This window comes from Cynocephalus volans, chromosome 2, assembly GCF_027409185.1.
Source record: "Cynocephalus volans isolate mCynVol1 chromosome 2, mCynVol1.pri, whole genome shotgun sequence".
Classification (NCBI taxonomy): Eukaryota; Metazoa; Chordata; class Mammalia; order Dermoptera; family Cynocephalidae; genus Cynocephalus; species Cynocephalus volans.
The window spans coordinates 35,460,001-35,483,925 of NC_084461.1; the positions used below are offsets into that span (position 1 = coordinate 35,460,001).

The following is a 23,925-nucleotide window of genomic DNA, read 5'->3' on the forward strand; positions in this document are numbered from 1 at the left end:
TTTTATTTTATTATTAACCTAAAAGATTTTTATTAATTATTATTGTTATAAATATAAAGATAACTAGCATTAAGCTAAAGAATTAAGCATTCAATACTGGTTCTGTCACAGATAGCATATGTCTCAATTTATTTGAGTTGCCTACAATTATGTTATTGTAGAAGGGATAGCCATGCAACTGATAAACTCTCCAGAGATTGTTGTAAAAGCAAATTATTGATTGATAAATAAATGACTGGAAAAGGTTTGAAAAACATCTATAACACCTGTAATTTATCCCTTTTTCATTTCCCTTCATGTGCCATAGTTGCTGAGGTTCTTCCAAATAATCTACCACTTCATTTGAAGTGTGATGCAATTATACTTCCTGATTTATTACTGTTGTTAATTAAACGTTCAAATCACTTTGGCAATGTAATAAAGAACACTATTTTCTGCTTTTAATCCTAACTGAAAATCAAAACTAAATTTTGATATATATAATAATTTTCAAAAAGGCAATTTACCAATTATTCTTACCCATCATCAGCATCTTCTTCGATTCCATCGTAAATGTCATCGTTTGGTGGTGGTGGGAACATCCCTTCATTTGGATTAGGGGGAAATCTTCTGTTAATTTTATAATTTGGTCATGTAAAGGTCACTCAGATTTTGATAATAAATATTCCTTATTTAACTATAGTAAGCATCCTTCTGTCATATTTACCATTTAAATTGAAAAACCCTTTATTTTCATGCTCTCACATACATAGTAGATTAATTAATTGCCTTGTTGACCATTTTATAAGGAATTCTTCAGGCTGAAATTATAATAAATAAATAAGGGATGATAAGAGCTACTATGAGCTTGACATGAAAGGAATGCTGGAGAACAAATAAGAGAAAAAGTAAAATTGAATAGGAGATAGAGTTAAATATTTGTTATGGAAAAAGGGAAGAAATGAGGAGGTGATAAGAAAAGTGTCGTTAACAGTGCGGAGACTTTCGGAAAAAGGCATTGATCAAGATACGCATGAAGAAAAGCAAATGGAGTGAAATGTGACTGTAAACACTGGCTGTAATTGAAACAGAGAAAGAAATGAAAGGTGACATTTCTAATACATATATTTTAAAGTTAAACCCTCTCTTGTTTCCCTTGTTATCTTCTGCTCTTCAGAAACCTTGCTATTTCACAGTATTTATTTAACAAATGTTTATTGAATACCTTCTCTGTGCAGGATTATGTACAAAAAATTTTATTTTACTACAAACATTTTAGCTCTGCAAGGTTCAAATTCTTTATTTTGTTGCTGGGAGTCTTTAGGAGCCATAGCCAAAATGACCGTGTAAGTTATCATCCAAACAAAGATACTTCTAAAAGTGAAGGGGGATGCTATTATTCATTGTGCTCAACAGTTTGCATAAATCAGGACAGCCCTGGACACATTGCAAGTGAGGTCACCCTATGATCCATAACAAACTTGGAAGGAAGAAGTGACTTGCTCAGACTCACTAGGTGGCCAAGACTCGATTCCAGGTGGTTGGCTCCCAGGACAATGTTCTTTCCATCACATTAAGATCCCCCTCATTTTGTGCAAACTAAAGCATTTTGTCACTAATGCACAGAAAAATGTTGAAGACTTGTAGAGAGACTACTGATAAAAGTATGTGTCTTACCTCCACTTCCACTCTGACTGTGGCTAGAAGAAAACCCCAGAAATATTAAATTAATATATAAATTATTTAGCTATCAGAAAGAGAAGTACATGTATTAGGCAATAACAAAGGAGAAAGAACATTCCAGTTAACAGTTATCAGGATGTTCTATGTGAAGAGAAAGAAAATATGTTTCTTATTATAATACAGGATTAATAATAAGACAACAAAACAAGTCAAAAGAATCAAGCGAATTACTTACAGTATTACCTATGATATTCAAAACAATGATCCTGTTTGCTTTTAATATTTTCCCACGAGGCAACTTTCAGATTATACATTATTATGTCATTCCATATATGGTCCATTAAAAAAACCCCAAGAATATTATTCCAAAAGTCATTACAGCAATTATCATTGTTAAATTCAATTCTCTTTCAATATCTTATAACCACAGCATTTTAGTCTTGGTCTAATAGCATCAAATATTTTTAAAGGGAGAACTTCTTAAAATTGAATCTCATTCATGGTGCCTTTATATGGTGTGACCCCTTCTCTCTAAATCTAGATTGCCTGGTTTCTTGTTTATTTCCATAATATCTATATTTTTCCTATGTTAGCATTTATGTGATAATTGTCTGTTTTCTTGACGGTTTCTCCCTAAACTGTGAGTTATGTGATAGCAAAGAAAATGTAGACTGTGAGAATTGGAAAAATTCCAGAAGTCATCTATTCAATTCCTTCATTTTGCAGAAAAGAAACTGAGACTCTGAGAAATGAAGTGATTTGACCATGCCCTCTACTACATTAGCTGCTCTCCCTATACCCCATTTTTGCCCCATGGATAATCTGCCAGCAACAGACATCAATTTGATGTTACAATCATTCACACAACTTACATACTCGTATCTGATTCCCTAACATTAGAATTCAGTAAAAGAAATTGATCTGATGTGATCTTTGGTTAATTTAGAAAGAAAAACATACTGTTGCTAATGGAACTTGGTAGAAAAACATGCTACAAACAAGAAATTGATTTTTGAAGTTGAAGTATGCTCTCCACCTGCTTATATACCATGTTCACATTTATTTTCTCTGACACCCTCTCTGAGCAGGAAGCAAGCAACTAGAATTATGTGAAGAGTTGCCTTCTGGGTGGCTGCCCCTCTGGCAAATACGCTTCATCTTGGAGATTCTCATACCCAATTCCTAAAGAATAGGTTTATCATACTTAGGAGCAAATCTGCCACCCATTTGTTTCATTTCTAGAGAAATTCTTCACCTTCCTAAAATGGCCTGTTTAGAATGTCAAACATTTGACAGGTGAAGGAAAGTTAAAGAGAGGAGGGCATGAGAAGAAAAGATAAGGGAGAGGGAGACTTGGAAGGAGGACGGTTTGCTGTGTTATGGAAGAATGGTATTTGCATTTGCAAAGTCTTTCCTTCAATGTTTCATCTCCATTACAGAAACTACACTAGTTGAGAAGGAAGAGAAGATAGTTGGTGGCCATTGCTTTTAAGCCTCATATTGGCTCCCAGAGTCTGACTCCCACAGTCATCCCTCCTTAACCTGGGAAATTGGGAAAGAACAGGTAGAATTTAAGAAACCAGGAGGCCTGTGGAGGAGAGAGATGCAGAGGGTGGTGTCTTCTCTTATTCTTTCAGGGAAAGCTGCCCGCTACACTTGGCATCTTTCTGTTTTCTATTAAGGACAAAGCATGTTCTGTTATGAGATCTCTGCCAGCAGCAGCTGTAGATTCAAAAAGAAAGCATGTGTAGAAATGGTTTGTTCTTTAATTTTCTTATTAAGTATGCATAAGAGGAAGATGGATGCTAGTAAATATTGTGGTGTCATACTTGTTTAAGATATTGAGCATGAAAACCATACACCTCCTCCAACCTCATCCTTTTACTAAATATAAGATTCTTTTTTTGCTACATGTTCATTAACTAGAACATATTTTTAGATTTGTGGTTTGATTGGATTTGATAAAATGGAAAAAGGTAATAATGCTGGTTAGGAAATATTCACCTAATATGGTTAAACACTGCTACATTTGAAGAATATCATTCCTTTTTTGTGGATTTGTTATCTTTTTCTTGAGTGTGCACATCAGTATAAATATGTATTTAATAATGTAACTGGGGTTCTTTAGCCACAAAATAAAATAAATGTGCTTTTAAAAAAATAAATAGAAGATAAACATGAAGTATAGACATTAGTAATACATTTGACATACTCCATGTCCAGAAAAATTCTATAAATTGCAGAACATGACCGTTTGGAACTTCACCTGACCCTAACACTGGCATTACTGACTCTCAGACTAGGTCAATGTGTTAATTATTACTGAAGCCAATTTATGATCTGCAAATTCTAGTGCATGCATTGCTTGTTTTGATATATGTTGCATAATTTATGGTCATAACATGGTAAGAAGGCATAGCAGGGTATAACTCACTTTAGAAAGACTTCCAGAAAGAACATAACAAATTTAATTGATAACATGAAGTAAAAGATCATAAGAGGGAAATTTAATTCTCTATATGCTTTATACGTATATTACTAATTTGGTGGGTTTTTAAATGATTGATAAACACTTTTTTCTTTGGAATTTGAGTTATGAGGAATGCCAGTGAAGATCTAGCACAGATTATGTTTTTTGGGGGATCACAATGGAGTTTTCTGAATTTTATGAGGTGGGCATAGAAAAATGAGGATTCTTAATAGGGCTGGAGACTTCTTTTCTTTCAGCTTGAGGCGATTATGGCTTTCACAGGAAAGGGAGGTACTGTAGGAAAAGAGAAATGAAAGGAGAAGGAAAATGGAAAAGGACAAAGGGAGATCAGAGGTAGTACAAGGTGGAGAAGGGAAGGGATGGAGAGAGAAAGGAAACTGAAGACTGAGAAAGGAAAAAGGGAAGAGGAGGTACAAGGAAGAATATGTCCAATCTCCTCTCTTTGCAGAAAGGTTGTCCTGTTCTGTCCCAGGAAGGTGTTCCTGTAATTCTTGGAGGGAAGGTCACCTTAGTCTCATGGAATAAAGGTGTCATGAAAAGTTGGACCCTTAATTGATATCCAGAGATCATAGGGAATTGAGTTTTTACGTTTTTACTTTTAAGAGCAAACTGAAATTATGGTAAAAATCATTCTTCTTTTCTGTTATATTTTCAAGTAATAACAATGAATATCTTCATACTTAAATTGCAGAGCAAAAAAAAGGGACTAAATTTTATATTTTATGCTTCATATTTTAGTAAGTGCTATTTAGTTTAGGGATATCTCTAAGATCAAATCATAACAAATATTATAAAACAGTGTTTTGGAATAACAGCACATTTGACAAGATCTGACAAGTGGCCTATTACCTTTCAAGTAGTACTTGACACATATAACCAAACAGTAACATAAAAGACTGTGGAGTTTCAAATGACCTTTCACCTAAATTGGGGTTATTGTAAGTGGTAATTTAGTTTAGTGGTAGAGAGCAGTACGAGATGTGGAAGGTAAAATTCTAGCATCCTAAAATAGATAACTGCTGACAAGGAGACAGTGTGATCTGTTTTATAAAATGTATTTGCACATACCTGCTAACATCATCCTGCTCTGCAACATCATCATATACCTCTTGGTCATCTTCAGTAGGTCTTGACGAAAGAACACCTTGAGAGGTTTTTTTCCGTTTCAAAGAATTATAGTCAATCTCTACAGCAGTTGTTTTAATATAGCCATCTACCAATATGGGAAAGATTTATGTTCAGGCAACTGTATTTTAAATATTTAAAATTTGTGCATAAAATATCAATTGCGCATTTTCTGTTTAAAATTTTCCTTTATTTATTATCTTGCAATTCTGATTTATAGACCTCCCATGTAGACACATGTTTTACTCTGCTCTGTGGAAGGCTTATTCTGTTGTAGTTTAGTGTAAGCCTAGAGTCATTTTAAAGATTCCAAAGTGATTCAAGTATTCATTTTTTCCTTTTAACATCAGTAAAGAACCTAATGTCCTTTGTTATTCCCTGGAATAATATAAAATTTTATACTGCTCCTCATTAAAAAGATAACACAGGGGCTGGAGAGTTAGCTTGGTTGGTTAGAGTGCTGCCTTGTAACACCAAGATCAAGGGTTCATATCCCCTGTACTGGCCAGTCACCCCCCCCCCCCAAAAAAAAGATAACACAGATGAGGTGAAGATGGAATGATACCTGCCATTTAATTTTTTTCCTATCTTTGTCCACTCTGTAACATATTCCTAACTTGATGCTCATGCATAGTTCTGGAAGAATTTGTATATTTAATGTTGGCTCAAAAAAGAAATCACTTTGAAGTGGCAGGGAAATTTGTACTCACATGATCCCCTTGCTGTTCTGCCCAACCATTTTCCTTCAGGATTGTCTGTGATGCGGATTATTTCAATTTGATCTCCTTGCTTGAAGCTTAGTTCATTCCTTCCTCCTTTGACATCACAGCAAGCTCTTGCTTGATGGATGACTTGTATAGGACCTGTTAGCTGCAATGTGTAAAAAAATAATCACAACAGGTTTCCTTACTATTCAGAAAATTTTTAAGGAATGCGATTTTGAAAGATAAGTCCACCACTTACCAACCTGCCTATATCCATTTACAGCTTTGAACTAGAAATTGAGGGTGAATATCATTCCTGGTGAATGTTCGTATAGGAGAGGTTAGGGAAAAATCACAGAGGCCAAGAAGGACCAACAAAGAACAGGTGAACCAACATGTGCTTGGGGTCCAGAAGAGAGTGGCAGGGATCTGTTGACCTCAGGAACTCTGTCATCGGCCTGAAAAGGCAGCCCCATAACTGAATACCACCTATGCACAACTAGCCATGCTGAGTGCTATGTGTTTTTATTGGATAAGCTGGTGGTCTGTTTCGTAGATGGAGTTTTTTTCCCCCCTTTGCACTGTATAGTTATTCTGGTGGCTCTCTGAAAGAACAGCAAAGGGAAGGGGAGGTGGTGTGGTAGGTTGCACTTGTGGGAAAAGCATTTTCTTTCTTTCTTTTCTTTTCTTTTTTTAATAACTTGTGGTACACCTGTCTGTCTATAAGCTTGGAGTGGACATTATCTGCTGTAAACAAGATAACATTTCAGAAATAACTTTGTAAATCAAAAAACAGCAAACAAATGTTATGAGAGATTTTGAAAATTAACATTCTGAATAGCATGGGAATTTCTTGACAGCAGGGGAATAATCTAGTTTAGATCATTAACCCTAAATTCCTAATTTCCTAATCCTAAATTAGTGTACTTGAACAGAATTTCTTGGATTTTTTGATATGTAATTATGCAAATACGCATTGTGACTTTTGAAGAAACTCTACTTTATTTTATTAAATTTATGGTGCCATGAATTGTAAGACATATATCTTTAATTATGTGTCACTAAGAAATACAGAAAATAATAACTAAAAAATAAATTATTTTCTTAATAAATTAAAAAAATTTATGTGTCACTAAGAAGTAAAGAAAATAGCTTAAGTTAAATTATGGTATGTCATGATATTGATGGGGCTAAGTTTACACATTTATTTAACATTTTTATCCAATATCTATTAACATCTTGCAGAAGGAATATAGTTCGTGAATCCTAGTCTTGACAAACTGTTGAGTTTGCTGGTATGATTTCTATACCCTATTTTTTTCTTTCTATAAAAATATTATTTGAACAAATGAGTGTACAACTAATTTCTCCAAAAGAGAAAATTACATAATTGCTTCAAATCTATAAACAAATCTGTTCATGAAAGTGTATTATATAGATTTTCATTTAAGAAATTAATTTTCAGTTGAAAAAATATAAACATTGGTAGCCATGAATTCTGTGTAAAATGTTTTAATATTCATACTGTAATCATAATTTTACTTGTATATAGTAAACTTTTTCAAAATTTAATGAGAATCTATGACAGATATAGTGCCTCCCACGTATTATTTATTTAATTCCATAAAAAATTTTCTGGCGAAGTATCATTTATTTTTACTTTAAAGAATAAGAATCTGAAGCTCAGAGAAGTTAAGTAATAAGCCCAAGATCACAGAACTTGTATGTGTAGCTGGAATTTGAATCCACACCTGTCCACTGACTCTAAGCTGTATGTTTTCCCTGCACTATACTGTTGAACCTTTGCTTTAATACAATAAATGTACAGGGAAGTTAGATACAAATCAAAATTTTATAATTCAAACTATATATTAAATGCTCCAGAAGAGTAAGTTTTTTAAGAAACCATGATGTGAATCTCTTTTAAAGTCAAGAATAGTTTTGTAATTCAGATAATCACTCTAAATATATCTAACATACCAGACCCATATCAATTGGGCCATGTCATCGGTAGCAGAAGTCACATAATTACCAGAGATCAAAGAAGACAGAGGTCAGATAACCACGTAGACAAAGAGGGTTGAGAAATAGCAGGTATCAGAAGTTGGTGTGTACATAGGCTTAAAATGAAGGCAAAAATGTAAGTCAGGCCAGACACCAGCAATTAGAGTAGCTCATAGAAATCTTATTCTGAGACAGGTCTGGTTCCTTCAGGAGACTCTGTGTCCCTTCACCAGTGTAATACACACCACCGGGAGATCTATGTGTGTGGTCCTGAGCTCATAGTATAAGTAGGCTAATATGCAATGCATAAATAGGAGAGATAAGATGTGTTTAAATAACCGAGGATTCATTCACTCAATCAACATAAAATTTCCTGGGTGCCTATTAATGATAAGCCACCCTATTTTACTTGGATTTTATCATATTACATTTTTTAGTGCAAAGATAAGGGATCGTGTTAGACAAAAACGTACTGTTCTGAAGTAGTTATTCTTTAGAAAACAATGATTAAGTAATTCTGCGACTGTATAAGTTTTCAAGAATGGTGTCCTTTTTGTATGAAAGTTATAAAAAGATGTTACTCTTTCACCCATGAGCAGGTGAGTTCTTACTTTAAATTTCTTCTTTATTTCTAGTTCTTTCTTTTCTTTCTCTTTCTGTTCTTTTTTCTCCAGCTCCAATCTCTTCTTTTCTTCCTTTTCCCTTTTCTTTTCTCGTTCTTTGGATGATTCTCTGTGAATAAAAATTGTTTGGTTGTTTCTGCATCTGCAGGTGTCAATGTGACAGTGTGAGGGCTCACCATCTAAAGAGGCTTCTACCCACAATGGAAGATGGGATCTGAAGTATAGATGAAGCCAAAAAGCCAAGGGTTGTCAGAATCCTGAATGTGTTAGATTGTTTTTAAAACCAGTAGGAGGCACAGAGCTGAGGACACCTTCCCATGGCTCCTTACAACTTGTGCTAGCAAGTGGAAAATGCTGTTTATGAAGGTGCTCTTCTTGCTGCATGTGGGCATGAATAGAATCAATTTCTATCTCTTTCTGTCTCCCTCTCTCTCTCTCTTTCATGTGCACATACGTGCATGCGTTCTCAGGTACACATGCAAACTTTGGATCAGAAACTTTAGTCAGAATTGGTTGAACAAGAACTGGATAGAGAAAATTAAGATATCTGAGCTCAACATACAACAAAATAATATATTGTTTTATACTTTTCACCCACTTTCCAAGAAATTTCTTAGCCTGGGTTACCTAGAAACCCATTTCTGAGCTATTTTTTTTACTATCTTTCCACTTCAGCAGGCTGAAACTTTGGCATCGGGGTGCCATGTTAAATTATTTCTCATAGCACCCCTGTGGGTGAAGCACTGCTCAGGTGAAGAAAGCATAACATGTAAATTAATTCATTTGCCCAAGGACACACTGACAGCAGGAAATACAGATTCCTGACTCTGATTCCCTGCCTGTGGTTTATCTGGTAGACTGCAGGTCTCTGGCTTCTCACACAGCAGCCTTTCTTACAGAGTCCTCTGTGAAATCCTTAGAGAATTAAAAAGTTTTAGTCCTTTGTATTAAAATAAAGATCATCATTATATGCCATTTGTCTGAACAAATAAAGCTTTCCCCCTTTGTGGTGTCGTATTTCTACTCTTTCTCATGCAAACCATTATATTAATCTTAGAAGGAAAATCTCATGGTAAAGATGTAGTTCATACATATCTTCATAAGTTTCTCCTTCACTCTCTTGTTCCTGCCAAGAGAAACATTGATAATGATTAATTTTGATTACTTAGAAAGGTAACATACACATACTATATTCGTCAAATACTTAGTAACTAACAAGTATTTGTAAGTTTATATAGTTTAAGTATATGTAAGTTATGTAATTTTTGTAAGTTCGGCTGTTTAAAATATTTTTTTCCTCTTTAGACATAGACTGGGAAAGCAAGCACAAAAGATTTCATTTTCCATCCTGCTTTATAATTCAGGTGCGTTGCCAGACATAAACTTAAGCACTACATGACTATGAGTCAGTGTAATGACTGGTGTTTAGTGTCTCAAGCATTTTAGATGAAATAAGATTATAAATGGAAAAATATCATCATTACTCATAAGAATTTTCATTTGTTTGGTTTATATCGTTAGGAAGTGAATCACAATAATTGTTAAATACAAGGGTACTTCAAAAAGTTCATGGAAAAACAGATTAAAGATAATACAAATCTTTCTATGAACTTTTTGAAGATCTTTCATATAGTTATAGCAATATACTATGGGGAAAAAAAGAGGAAAATCTGACCTCATCTAGATTTCCAGTACCTAAAGGATTAAAGAAAAAAGAATAAAATTTAATATACTGTAATTAAGAAATTAAGAAGCACTTTAATATAGGATTATTGGATTTAATATAACATTCAAAACAGTTCATAATCTAACAGAACTCATGCTTTATCGAAGATATAGAAGTACAAAATAGAATATGATTTAGATTCTTACTATAGCTTTTCTGATACTTATAATAACTTAATTATAAAATCATTTCATTGTCTTTTGGAAAATAACACAAAAGCCAAAAAATAATTAAGACATTAATTATTCCCTTTATAAAAGGCATGTACATCTGGTTCTATGGGCTTGTGTCAAACAGAGAATTATCAAAGAAGTCATTAGTTCTCCTTTTTGACTAATTTGTTCCCAAGGATTTGCATTTATGTATCAAACAAATCAAGCTAACTAGATTAAAAAAATATTTTACTGCTTAAGAGTTCAGTGTAATATAAATTAATTACCAGATATCAAGACATAATCTAATATTAAGAGCAATAATATAATAATACTAATATTAACAATAAAAACAGTTGGTATAAGAACAAATAGACTAATGGAATAGAGCAGAGAGCTCAGTGACACACAAATTTACATAAGCACACTCATGTAAGACACACACACACACACACAGAGGTGATGTAGTGTAAAGGTGGCACTATAAATTGATGAGAAGATGAATTGTCTAGAATACCATAATGAGAAAACCGGCTTCATATAAAAGGCAACAATTCTGAATTTCTACTAACTCCTAAGGGGGACTGCAAAGAGATCAAAGGCCTAAATACAAGCGATCAAGTTCATAGAAAAAAATAAGAGAACACTTTTATTTCCCAGAGACAAAGACTTCTCAAATAAAACTGAAAAAGCATAAATTACTAAGCAAAAATTAATGAATTTGATTATATCAAAATTTATTTATGATCAATGAAGAACAAACAATATGGGCTAATAGACAATGGACAGAAAGAGAAGATACCAGCAAATGTCTGAAATTGACATGGGATTAATGTCTGGAATATAAAGGGATTCCTGCAAGTCAACCAGGAAAGGATACCAACCCCAAGAGAAAAAATGGTCCAAGGATAGAAACTGGCGACTTACAGAGGAGGAAACCACAAAGACTAATAGGCAAGTGAAGTGCTCAAACTTGAGAGTAAGTGGAGATATGAAAATCAAGAGATATCATTTTATACATGTAAGACTGGAAAAAAATTGGAAAGCTGAATAATGCCATGTGCTGGTGAAAGGTAGGGTCATGGAACCTTCATGACCTGTTGATGAGAGTGTAGACAGATGCTGCTCTTCTGGAGGGCACTCTAGTCCTACTCAGTGAAAATAAGGATTCTATAGCTTATGACCAACCACTCCCCTGCTGGATATATATCTTAAAGAAAGTCTTGTACTTATCCCACATGGCATGAGAAAGTGCATTGCAGGAGGATTTGTGGTACCAGTGAGCTGGAGGCAAGTAACATGTGGATGCACATGATGGAGTGCAATGCAAACAGCAACAGATTAGATGTACACATGGTGACACGCATCGTCCCGAATGTAATGTACAAAAAAACCCAATGACCTATAACATGCTGTTTATGTAAATTATATGTATGCATGCACACCACACCATGCAAAGAATGTGTTCAAACACACACAAACACATTAAAAATACATTAGAGTATTTGTCTACAGTAAGGGAGAAGAAAACGGGGGCTGGGTTGTGAGGATAAAGGGAATAAACAAGTAAAATGAGAGCGGTGCCGTATGAAACAATGATGACAAGGACCCATAAGTGACCCTATGAAAATGCTTAACTCAAACTTCTGTACCTGAGATAACAAATAAATAAAATATCTTTTGCCTCTTACCATCTGTACGCATGACACCATCTTGGTTTTCCTCATTGGCAGGGCTTCTGAAAACAAGAAAGGAGAAAAGAAAAAATGAAACAAGTAGATGCTTATTTTATAATAAAAAATAAAAAGGATCGTTTTTTGAATTATTCCTTTCTCTTTAATATTTGCTGCTTGAACACTTCATACATCACTAGAATAGGCTTTAGCCACACATTTATGCTACTACTGTGGCAGAAATGGAGAATTGGGAAGCTTGAGTACAGCAGTGTCCACTTACAGCAGACATGTACAATTAATTCATTGCTTCTGGAGAGTAATATGCTTTCTGTTACATCTGCAGTAAATAAATCATTCAATTCTGGGATTCTGAAGGTATTTGATTGGCTCTATGGCATATATACCAAAGAGAATTAGTTCCAATCCCTGACTCCTTCTTCTTCAGATGGTTTCCTCCCTGCTTTACTTCCATCACTTTGTGGCTTAGACTCCAAGATGCTTCGTTCTAACTGCTTTACTCCACCTGCTCTTAACAGCATCATCAATACATGGGCCCCATAAATCCCTAATGATTTATGTACATTTTCTAGTCTTATCCCCAGGCTGATTAGCATAGCTGGAGAAAAATGCCAATTTTACTGACTCCAATTTTACTCCAATCTCAGCTGTACCTCGGCACTATTCCATGATCCAGCCTCAGCTGTACCTCGGCTCTATTCCATGATCCAGCCTCAGCTGTACCTCGGCACTATTCCACGATCCAGCCTCAGCTGTACCTCGGCTCTATTCCATGATCCAGTCTCAGCTGTACCTCGGCACTATTCCATGATCCAGTCTCAGACGTACCTCGGCTCTATTCCATGATCCAGTCTCAGCTGTACCTCGGCACTATTCCATGATCCAGCCTCAGCTGTACCTCGGCTCTATTCCATGATCCAGTCTCAGCTGTACCTCGGCACTATTCCATGATCCAGCCTCAGCTGTACCTCGGCTCTATTCCATGATCCAGTCTCAGCTGTACCTCGGCTCTATTCCATGATCCAGTCTCAGCTGTACCTCGGCACTATTCCATGATCCAGTCTCAGCTGTACCTCGGCACTATTCCATGATCCAGTCTCAGACGTACCTCGGCTCTATTCCATGATCCAGTCTCAGCTGTACCTCGGCACTATTCCATGATCCAGCCTCAGCTGTACCTCGGCTCTATTCCATGATCCAGTCTCAGCTGTACCTCGGCACTATTCCATGATCCAGCCTCAGCTGTACCTTGGCTCTATTCCATGATCCAGTCTCAGCTGTACCTCGGCTCTATTCCATGATCCAGCCTCAGCTGTACCTCGGCTCTATTCCATGATCCAGTCTCAGCTGTACCTCGGCACTATTCCATGATCCAGCCTCAGCTGTACCTCGGCTCTATTCCACGATCCAGCCTCAGCTGTACCTCGGCACTATTCCACGATCCAGCCTCAGCTGTACCTCAGCACTATTCCACGATCCAGCCTCAGCTGTACCTCGGCTCTATTTTACAATCCAGCCTCAGCTGTACTTCGGCTCTATTCCATGATCCAGCCTCAGCTGCACCTCGGCAGTATTCTATAATCTCATTACTCTTTTTTCTAGTCAACCTTCTTTTGCATCATCCTTCTCAATACCTGTTCAAAACCTTCACTGCTTTCCTCAAACCTGTGATTTCTTCCCTCTCCCCTATAATGAGATGACCGTTTCTTACTTCACTGATAGAACAGCAGCTATTGAGTGTGAACTCTCTTCAGAAAATGCATTTCCTTAACCCACAAACTTATGTGCAGTTAAACCCATCCTTACCTTCTCCCCACAAAAGTTCTTCTCTCCACCCGTGTGCTGAATCCCATCTGAATTCTCAGTGATTTTACTCCTTCAATGATCCCCTCTCTTCCAGGTGTTATATTATGTTCCTCTTCTTCCTCCACTCCCCACCTCTAAATATCTCATTCTTAGTTTTCTCCCTCAGCCCAACCTACTCTCATCCATCAAAAACAAAAACGTCTCTGCCTTTCTGAATTCTATGTATTACCGCATTCTTTTCCCAGCCTAGAAGATGCTGTCTACACTGGCTGGCTCTTCCTCTCCTCCCACTCCTTTCTTCATTGACCACAATCTATTGCCGCTCATTCACTGGAACTACTCTTAGAAATCTTAATTGCCAAGTTCACTGGACACCTCTTAGCCTGTATCTTACTTGATTGCTTCATGGCCCTTGACAGTATTAGCTATAATGCCCTCCTTGAGTCTCCTTTGTTTGTTTCCATGAGAAATATCTCCTGGCTCACTTCCTGTCTCTCTGGCCACTGTCCCACAATTTCCTTTGTGGGTTTATTTTCTTTTGACTTCCCCTTTAGGTGATAGGGTTCTTTCGTGTTCTGGTCTTAGCTTTCTTCTTTTTTCCCCCCACTCTATGGTTGTCCCTGAATGGTCTTATATACCCCCAAATCTTCACATATTGTCTTAATGCTGATGACTTTCATGTTGATATCCCTAGCCCAGGCTTCTCTTCTGAGTTTCAGACTAATCTATGTACATGTTTACTGGGATGTCCCATAGCCAGTTGCATATCAACATAATTGAGGTTTCCCTTTTTCATCCCAGCCTATGCCTGTTCTCCCTACTAGGTTTCTTCTCTTGGTGAATGTGCCGTAATTTATATACCCACTCAAGACTCAGGTCGTACTTTATTTCTCACTCTTCTTCAGCCTCACATCAATGAGGTCAAGTTCTGTCAGTTCTCCTTATTTAATATCTCCTATAATTTACTTCCCTCTCAGCTTCTCTTGCTAGACATGAGAACAGGATTATACCATATCTAGTGTGGACTTTTGCAGTAGCCATCTGGCTAGTATTCTAGTGATCAGAATCGCTCCTCTTCTTTCCCACCCTGACAGTCCTTTCTCCAACTTTTACAAAAGTGATCTTTCTAACACAAAAATATGATTATATCACTCTCATGTTCAATACTCAAACTACTTAATGAATTAGGAAACATTGTTACTTGAACCCAAGACATGCTGGTTGCAAAACTAACCTCGTTTGATGATCATGTGCTGGAAGTGCCCTCTTATCACTAATACCATAACAAGGGCTCAGTGGGTACATTTGTGGCACAGGAAGAATTGCCATGAATATATATGTCTCAGTCTTTACCTGAGATGGCAAACATGTGTAGTGATCAACCATTAATCTAATAAACTTACTTAAAAAAAAAATTGAAAACTGAAAATTTAACTTAAACTTGTACATGCTTCCATTTCTATTAAAGTAAGTGTGAAGGTTCGGTTAAGCAACCCATTAAATTGGTCATGACAAGACACTCATCTCCCTTAAAGAGTCTTTTTAGTCCTTGAAAGATTCAGAATTAAGTGTGGAAATGATGGAGCGAGCCAAACTCGTGGTAGAAAATTTTGTGAAATAAGTGTTATAATCATTGGGATAATATATGTATGTGCAATATTTTAAGTATTGGTTAGACTTGTCACATCAATTTAAAATCTGTGGTTTTGACTTTTTACATTTTAGTTGAAAAGTAAGGACTCTAGGTAGTGTCAGTGACTGTTCATGTTAAAAAAAGGAGAGTCAAGCATACATTAGGAGCTCCTGGTAAAAGAACACACCACCATCTAGGAATGAGTCTTACAAAACAAACAAAGAAACAAACAAAAAACCAAAACACAAAAAACTAAATTTGATCAAGACACCTCTACATCCAACTGCCAATCTACAGGAAATACAGAGGAGAGAGGAACACATCAGCTATATTAGAGAAGCCATCAGCAAAATCTAGGATAGGAATAACTACAGTATCCACAAACAACTTGAGTTCTTCACCAAATAAATTAGAAGGAATAAAAAAAAAAAAAAGAAGAGAAGGGTAAACCTATAACTAAAAGGGAATTATAAAACATATAAGTCAATGAAGATGTATAGACTTTGGATTCTTACTCAAATGAACTTAAAATACACACAAAACGATGTAAGAGACAACTGAAATTTTAAACATTGTCTTGATATTTTATACTAATACACACGATCTATTTTTTACAGATACCTGCTGAAATATTTATGGATGAAATTATATGATGTTTGGTATTAGTTTCAAAATAATATTAGAAGAGAGAAGTGGGTGGGGTTTCAGATGGAACAAGATTGGCCATGAGTTTATAATGGTTTAAGTTGGTGAAGGGGATGTGGGGGTTCATTTTACTATTCTCCCCACCTTTTGCATGCTTAAAATGTTTCATAAGAAATACACTTCTTAAAAAGTATAAGAAAAATCTAATTGCAAATGCTATTAGAGTATTTAAGAGAACTAGACGTAGATCAATTTAATAGATTTACAAAAGTCATTTAAGTTCTTGAAAGAGTTTTGCAATGGAATCATTGAATTTGTCCATTCATGTATTTGAAATACTTAAAAATGAAATTCAGTATACTAAATTTGTACATACAACATAAAACACCTAAGAGAGTTTCATTAACTAAATTTATAAACAGAACTCTGAATCTGAAAGTTTAGTCTGAACCACTTGAGTTATCCAATCATAAATCAAAGATCCCCCTGAAAATAATTCTTACTTAAATAAAAATTACTAGATGCATAAATAGAATAATGAGTTATAAAATGTAAATTTAAGCACATAAAATAAATTAGGCTTTTGCATTATTAACTTTAATAAATTGAATATTAATTAAAAAGGGATAAATACCTTAGATGAAAATACACTGACTCTCCACAGAATAAAATCTACAACCTTTCTGTGGCATTCAAGGCTCTCAGGATCAGCCCTGTTCTCTTATAGCTTTATTTCTCATTTCCTTTTACATCATTTTCTTCTCTCATATTAATACTGAACTCAGATACACTCTGAGCACTCTTGGTTTCCTGTTTTGCCGTGCTTAAGCCCATGCTTCCTTTCTCTGGAATGATTCTCCCTTCTCACCATCTCCTGCTTGTGGACACACTTTTTTAAAGCATCTCCTTAAATATTCCCTCCTCTGTGAAGCCCACTTATTGATACTTCAATGTGTCATCCATCCATTACAGTGATCATTCTGTATAACTTTATAATTATAGAGTAATTGCTTGCTAGTCTTTCTTCTCACTACCAGGAAATAAACCCCTTGAGGAAAGGGATTGCTACTTTGTTAGTTAATTTATTATCATGATTGTCATTTTTATAAAGCTATTAGAATAATTCTTGTCATAATAGGTCTTTGATTTTTTTGATGAGTTAATGATGTCCCAGTAGTACCAAGAGACTGAACTAACTTTTACTACTAAAGTGAATTATTATTACCATTTATGGAAAAGGATATTAAATCAAAAAGACCATTGGATGTAAAACACTAGGATGAATAACAAATACTTGTAAAATAAAGTCCATTTGCATGCTTGTGCTTGCGCGTTCATGCAAAGCATTCATTATTTGTAGTGTATAAACCTTAGTGCTATTTTATATAGGTCTAAACTTATAATATTTACAACATTAAAATACCCCATAGATATGAAATAGTGATCACCATAGCAATGATAGTGAAGAATAAAAGGGACAAAGATGGGGAACAGAAATAGGTGCCAATCTCATAAATAAACCCAGAGCAAACTGCCACCAATTGCTCGAAGTGTTCCAGGCATTGAGAAAAGCCCCACAGAGAAATTGGGGGAAAAATAATGGAACTAGTCACAGCCCAAGTCATGGAAAACTGAGAAAAAAAAAAAAAAGGAAGAAAAGAAAGCTTATCAGTTGTGATAATAAGTCTATTGAAGAAGACCTCTCAGCACAGTCCTTTTTTTTATGCTATAGGATGTAGAAGTAAATGGGAAAAGTTGGTTAATTTCATATTATGATTGTCGTTTTTAGAAAGCTATTAGAGCTCTATTTCTTGATGTTTAAAGATAAACAGCTGTTGACCTTTATAATTTATTTGCTATTTATGAATCTGGCTTTTAATCATCAGAATTTGTTGTTTTTTAAAGAAAAAAGAGGAAATCTAAGCAACACATAAAATCTTGTGCTATACCTGCCCTTACAAAGAATGAAATCCTGTGAACTTTTCTCTGGAGCGTGTCTTCCTATATTTAACCCACGAAGAATTTTAAAATTATAACTCGTTTAAGTCACGCTTTACAAATAAAGTCAGGTAGGACTTTCTGCTAGTGGATGACTTGTATATGACAAGTTTCAAGTTCCAGAAAATTTTAAGCATTTCTAATTAATAAAAAGTTTATAATGATAAATTCTTACGTTTCTTCTAATTTTACAGCCCCCCCCCCCCCCACAAACCCTTTAGCTATGAATGACCTCAGGGGAAGAACTGTTTAAGCTTTCCTTTTCCAACCTTAGTCACTTCCCATTATTTATTACTTATTACCTCACTTTTCCTGTCTCACTGCTATTAATAACCATGTAATTTGTTTTGTATGCCAGAGTACCCAAGCATTTGTTCTTTTCTCATATGAAGAGTTAGTTATGATGTTGAAATTATAATTAATTTTTAAAAATGATACCAAGAAATGTGTTACACTAAAAGATGTTGCTTTCAACATTCATAATGATAAACTAATTCATTTGACCCATTTCAGTTTCTCTTCAGATGTTTGAGCAAAGTAGCAGAAAATGTAACCAACTGATTCCTGACCACTAGGTGGGGAAACAATACAATTTAAAATATAACTTTGGCCTGAATGGCATACAAACATGAGGTCATTTGCATCTCAAAAAAAAAATTATCTTGATCCCCTTTCAAGTTAAAAAAAATTAACTTGATCTCTACCAGTTACTGCACCATTTCTTTGCTTCTCTTTTCTCCTTAAAAGAGCTGTCTGTACTTGCTCTTTCCAATTCCTCTCCTTTCATCCTCCTTGAAAGCGATTTCATCCCCACTGCTCAGGACACTTTCATCTGCTCTGACCTCCACAGTCCTCACTGAGCTGGCCTCCAGCAGTGTCTGCCGGGATTGCTCCCTGCCTCCTCCTCGGGCGCTTCCTTTACTTGGGGTTCAGGCCACTTACTTTATTGGTCGTTCCTTTTTATTCCCCGTTGCTCCTTCCTCTTCTCCCAGGCCTTGTAGACTAGGAGTGCTCCAGGGCTTGGTTCTTCTCTTATCTATTTGTAATCCCTTCCTTGGTCACCTTAACCAGTCTCATGACCTCAAGCATGGAATATGTTCCTATGCCTCTCAAATCTAGATTTTTCTCCCAGAACACTCTCCCAAACCCTCTACTTCTTATACCCAATTGCCTTCTCGACATTTCCTTTGGGATGTTTAAGAGACACCTGAAACTTAACAGAGCCATGACCTCCTGATCTTCTCCACCCCCAAAACATGCTCACCTTCAGCCTTCATATTTCAGTTGACAGAAGCATCATCCTTACAGTGGCTCAGGCCCAAACCTTGGAACCATTCTTTATCTGCATTTTTTCTTCAGACCCCAAATTCAAATTCTGTTGTCTCTACCTTCGAAATACATCCAGAACCTGCATACTTCTCACCACCTCCACTGCCACCGTCCTGGTTAGAGCTACCTCCTTATCTTGCCTGCATTTCTGCGATATCTGTCTAGCTGGTTTCCCTGCTTCAGCATTTGCCCACCCACTGTCTCTTCTCAGCACAGCTGTTAAGGTGATCTTTATGAATGTAAGTCAGAAAACATCACTGCTGTGCTCAAACTCTTTCTGTGGCTCCTATTTTACTTAGAATAAAAGCCACAGTCTGTATCATCACTCCAAGGCCTTCCATGAGCTGAGTCTTTTCCTTCTACTCCTCCGCTTTCTCACTCTACTCCAGCCCCCGTGATCTCTTCTGTAGTCCTTGGACATCATAGTCCTTTGTTCTATTTGCCATCTCTCCCTGGAACTGTTTTCCTCCAGATATCTGCTTGCCTAACTCCCTTACTTCCTTTGTTTGAGTCTTGAGTCTTTGCACGAGTATCACCGTCCACAAAAAGAGCTACCCTCACCTCTCTGTGCTCTGTTTTGTCCCACAGGGCTTGATACTTCCTAACGTACTTCATGTCCTTTGCCTGTTTATTTTCTTTATTTCTTTTGTCTCTCTGCCCCCTGCTTTATGAAGGTAAGGATCTTTGTTTTATTTACTGATATTCCCTAAATTCCTATTACAAAGGCACAAAGTAATGGCTCAAAAAATATTTGTGGAGTGACTATAAAAAGATCTGTTAGATCTTGACCTGAGTGTGGACTTTGATTAGAGAGGAGAGGAACATTTGCAAATGGGAGACATCCATGTATGTGTTTTGAGGGGTGGTGGTGTGAGAAGCAGCACAGAAACACCCATATCTTTCACAATTCTACCTAAAGACCACCCCATCAATTCTCCCTCCCTGCGGCATAGAAGCTTTGGAGCCTGAATATCAAGACCCATTTTACTTTCATTTCCTCTACACATCTAATTTAGCTTCCTCTACTTGGGGGAAATTTTCTAACCCAGATATTTCTTCATTTTGGAATTTACTTGATCTCTCTGATGGGAACTTGAAAGTCTTTCATTATACAACACATTTTCCTTTTTGAAAAAAAAAAAATTACCTTACACATGTCTTTAGCTTTCATGCCCTCTCTTTGTTCTATCTGACAATTAATCTTTCAGATACTCCAACTGCAGTTTATACAAGCAATATAACATCCAAGACTCTGGTTTCTGTCTATCTTTCTTCTGAGAGGATGCATTTTGTGGAGTTGGTGACTCTGAGAGGAATCACTGCCTAAATTAGGAGTCCTTAAGAAGACTGAAAGAGCGACGAGGTCAAGTTTCTTACTACAGGTGGATTTTGCTAATTTCTGGGGAAAACAACATTATAAGTGACAATTTGACCCTGGCTGTTCGGCAAGCCCTTTTCAACTTTGTCTTCTTTGTAAGAATTCCTTGTTTCACTTAATATAATTCTCTCGAGGTCCATCCATGTTGTTGCAAATGGCAGTATTTCATTCGTTTTTATAGCTGAGTAGTATTCCATTGTGTAGAAAATTAAAAAAAAAAAAAAAAAAAAAAAGAATTCCTTGCAAAGCTGGAAAATTAGCCAGCATCCTCACGAAGTAGTAGTCCATACTATAGGACTGTTTTTGAAATCCTTTCTTCCCTCCACAATTTATTTTCATACATTATCATGATGGATTCTAGGGAGTAGGTTTTCAGAAAAGAGCAAACAAAGAGGCCTGGAGTTGCTATTTTTAGAACTTTCTGCCACAGTTGGTCTGAAGCTTGTATGCTGGGAACTCAGCTTCTATAAAATTCTGTACACTGATATGAAAAGTTGCCTAATGGATGTGTTTTGCTGTGCCTACACTGTATAAGTTTATGGTGAATACCTTCTTTCTTTCTAGAATTCTGGTATTTTGGTAGTTGCTAGACAGAAGGTACCTATGTGACCAGCCCCCAATAAAACCCTTGGGCACTGACTCTAATGGGCTTCTTGGAAATCTGCATTACACATGCACTGCATTTTCATCGCAGGAGAAAGGAGCACTCTCAGTGTGCTCCATCCCAGGCTTGCAGGGAGAGAGTATTGCAAGCCTGTGCTCGGATGTCTCCAGTCGCTGCCTGTACATTTTCTCCTTAGAACCCAGCTGTGTGTCCTTACTGTGTTACTGTAATAAGTCTTAGCCATGAGTATCACTATATGCTGAGTTCTGTGAGTTCTTTTAGTGCATCATGAAACATAGGGGTTGTCATAAGAACTCCTGAAACAGTAGGAATAGTGCCAAATATTTCTCCTCTCCACAGTTTCTTCAAACAATTATCACCCCTTTATGTCTTATAAATTTTCAAGAATTATGCTCAAGTTGTGTATTGATATTTTTCTGTAGAATTACACTGGATTCAGAAGCCTCACTGAAGCCAGTAGCTGGGACAGGGTCACATGATAAAATTCAGAAGTACTAAGATCAAAATTTAATGGGTTAAATTTATCAGAGTAGGAAAAAAATTTTAAAAAGAAATAGGATTTAATGCATGGGAAAGAAGGATAATTTACATATAAATCAGATATATATATAGAAGAACATGTATTAACTATTTTAATTAAATTAATATTTATTTAGTGCTTACATGTTAGTAGGCAGATACCTTACATTCTTATTTAGTAGCTGAATATCATGAGATATTAGTCTCTTTAAATTAGCATTCAAAAACTCAAATGCCTGAAAGGGTGTACAGATAATATAAATGCATAAAGCAGACAAGTAATAAGATACTAGCCATTAAGCTGCTCTAACACCTTGTATTTAAGCCTCCAAGAAGGCATAATAAAGTGAAAAATAGTGGTGGCTACCCATGACAAATGGATTTTCAATCCCTGTTTTAAATTTTAATTATCAAGCATTTAAGAAAAGCTGTTGGTCAAATATTGTTATTAACAGTTTCTATTACATGAATATTAAATTAAGTACTTTTCTTGTAAAGAACATCAATCAGGTAGAAGAAATGAAGTGAAGGAAAACAAATTGTACTAAATATGTTGGGATATTACATTTGTGGTCAAGGAGAACCACGTAAGGAAATTTTCTAGAAGAGGAAAGGGAAGATCTAATATGCCTTGCCATCAGGATCTATGCTCCCCATTGCCTGAATATTTCTTTTTAAAATGATACATCATTCCATTCCAATCTTCCATTTGCTTTTTCCTCAACCAGCTATTCTAGTAAATTATGGATACAAGAGCCCATGCACAGTAACTCATACAGTGTTGACATTTCTAAAAAGTACCACCTAAGAAAATTTAATGGAAAGTGAGCTTGAATAAAAGTCTTCTAGGTTTTTAACATCCAGATACAAATTCTAAGAGAAAACTTGTGTTTTTAAAAACATTTTATTTAAAGGAGGCTGTTTAGCTTAGCAGTTTAAAGCACACATTTACTTGAACTCATACTGATATCGGTTCAAATTTCTACTCTACACTATTGCATAACCTTGGAGAAGTTACTTGGTCTGTAAAGTTCCTTTCACTCATCTGTGAATTGATGATAATACTACCCACTTGGTAAGGTTATAGAGATTATGTATGTAAAATGCCTAGCACATCAAAGGCAGTCAGTAAAACATGGTGGAGGTGGTGGTGATGGTGGTGATGGTGATAGTGGTGGTGGTGGTAATGGTGGTGATGGTGGTGGTGATGATGGTGACGGTGGTGATGGTATTGGTGATGGTGGTGATGGTGATGATGATGGTGGTGGTGGTGGTGGTGGTGATGATGGTGGTGGCAGCGGTGGCAGTGGTGGTGATGGTGCTGGTGGTGATGGTGGTGGTGGCAGTGACGGTGGTGGTGGTGGTGGTGTTGATGGTGGTGGTGGTGATGGTGGTGATGGTGGTGTTGATGGTGGTGATGGTGGTGGTGGTGGTGGTGGTGATGGTGGTGGTGGTGGTGGTGGTGATGGTGGTGGTGATGGTGGTGTTGATGGTGGTGATGGTGGTGTTGGTGGTGGTGGTGGTGATGGTGGTGGTGGTGGTGATGGTGGTGGTGATGATGGTTGTGGTGATGGTGGTGGTGGTGGTGGTGGTGGTTGTGACGGTGGTGGTGGTGATGATGGTGTTGATGGTGGTGATGGTGGTGATGGTGGTGTTGATGGTGGTGGTGGTGGTGGTGATGGTGGTGGTGGTGATGGTGGTGATGGTGGTGTTGATGGTGGTGATGGTGGTGGTGGTGGTGGTGGTGATGGTGGTGATGGTGGTGATGGTGGTGGTGGTGGTGGTGGTGGTGGTGGTGATGGTGGTGTTGA

The 23,925-nt window shown here is 36.5% G+C and overlaps 1 protein-coding gene across 1 annotated transcript in view; it reads right to left on the minus strand.

Moving 5' to 3' along the window:
* The window catches only part of FYB1 (FYN binding protein 1), a 121,737-nt gene that overhangs the window by 53,418 nt on the left and 44,394 nt on the right, over positions 1-23,925 (minus strand). The window contains exons 3-10 of the mRNA XM_063087549.1: positions 12,179-12,225; positions 10,285-10,304; positions 9,701-9,735; positions 8,598-8,718; positions 5,989-6,148; positions 5,222-5,366; positions 1,657-1,679; positions 520-583 (exon numbers count right to left, since the gene is read on the minus strand). Coding sequence (XP_062943619.1) covers positions 520-583; positions 1,657-1,679; positions 5,222-5,366; positions 5,989-6,148; positions 8,598-8,718; positions 9,701-9,735; positions 10,285-10,304; positions 12,179-12,225 — 615 coding nt within the window. The remainder of the gene's footprint in view (positions 1-519; positions 584-1,656; positions 1,680-5,221; positions 5,367-5,988; positions 6,149-8,597; positions 8,719-9,700; positions 9,736-10,284; positions 10,305-12,178; positions 12,226-23,925) is intronic.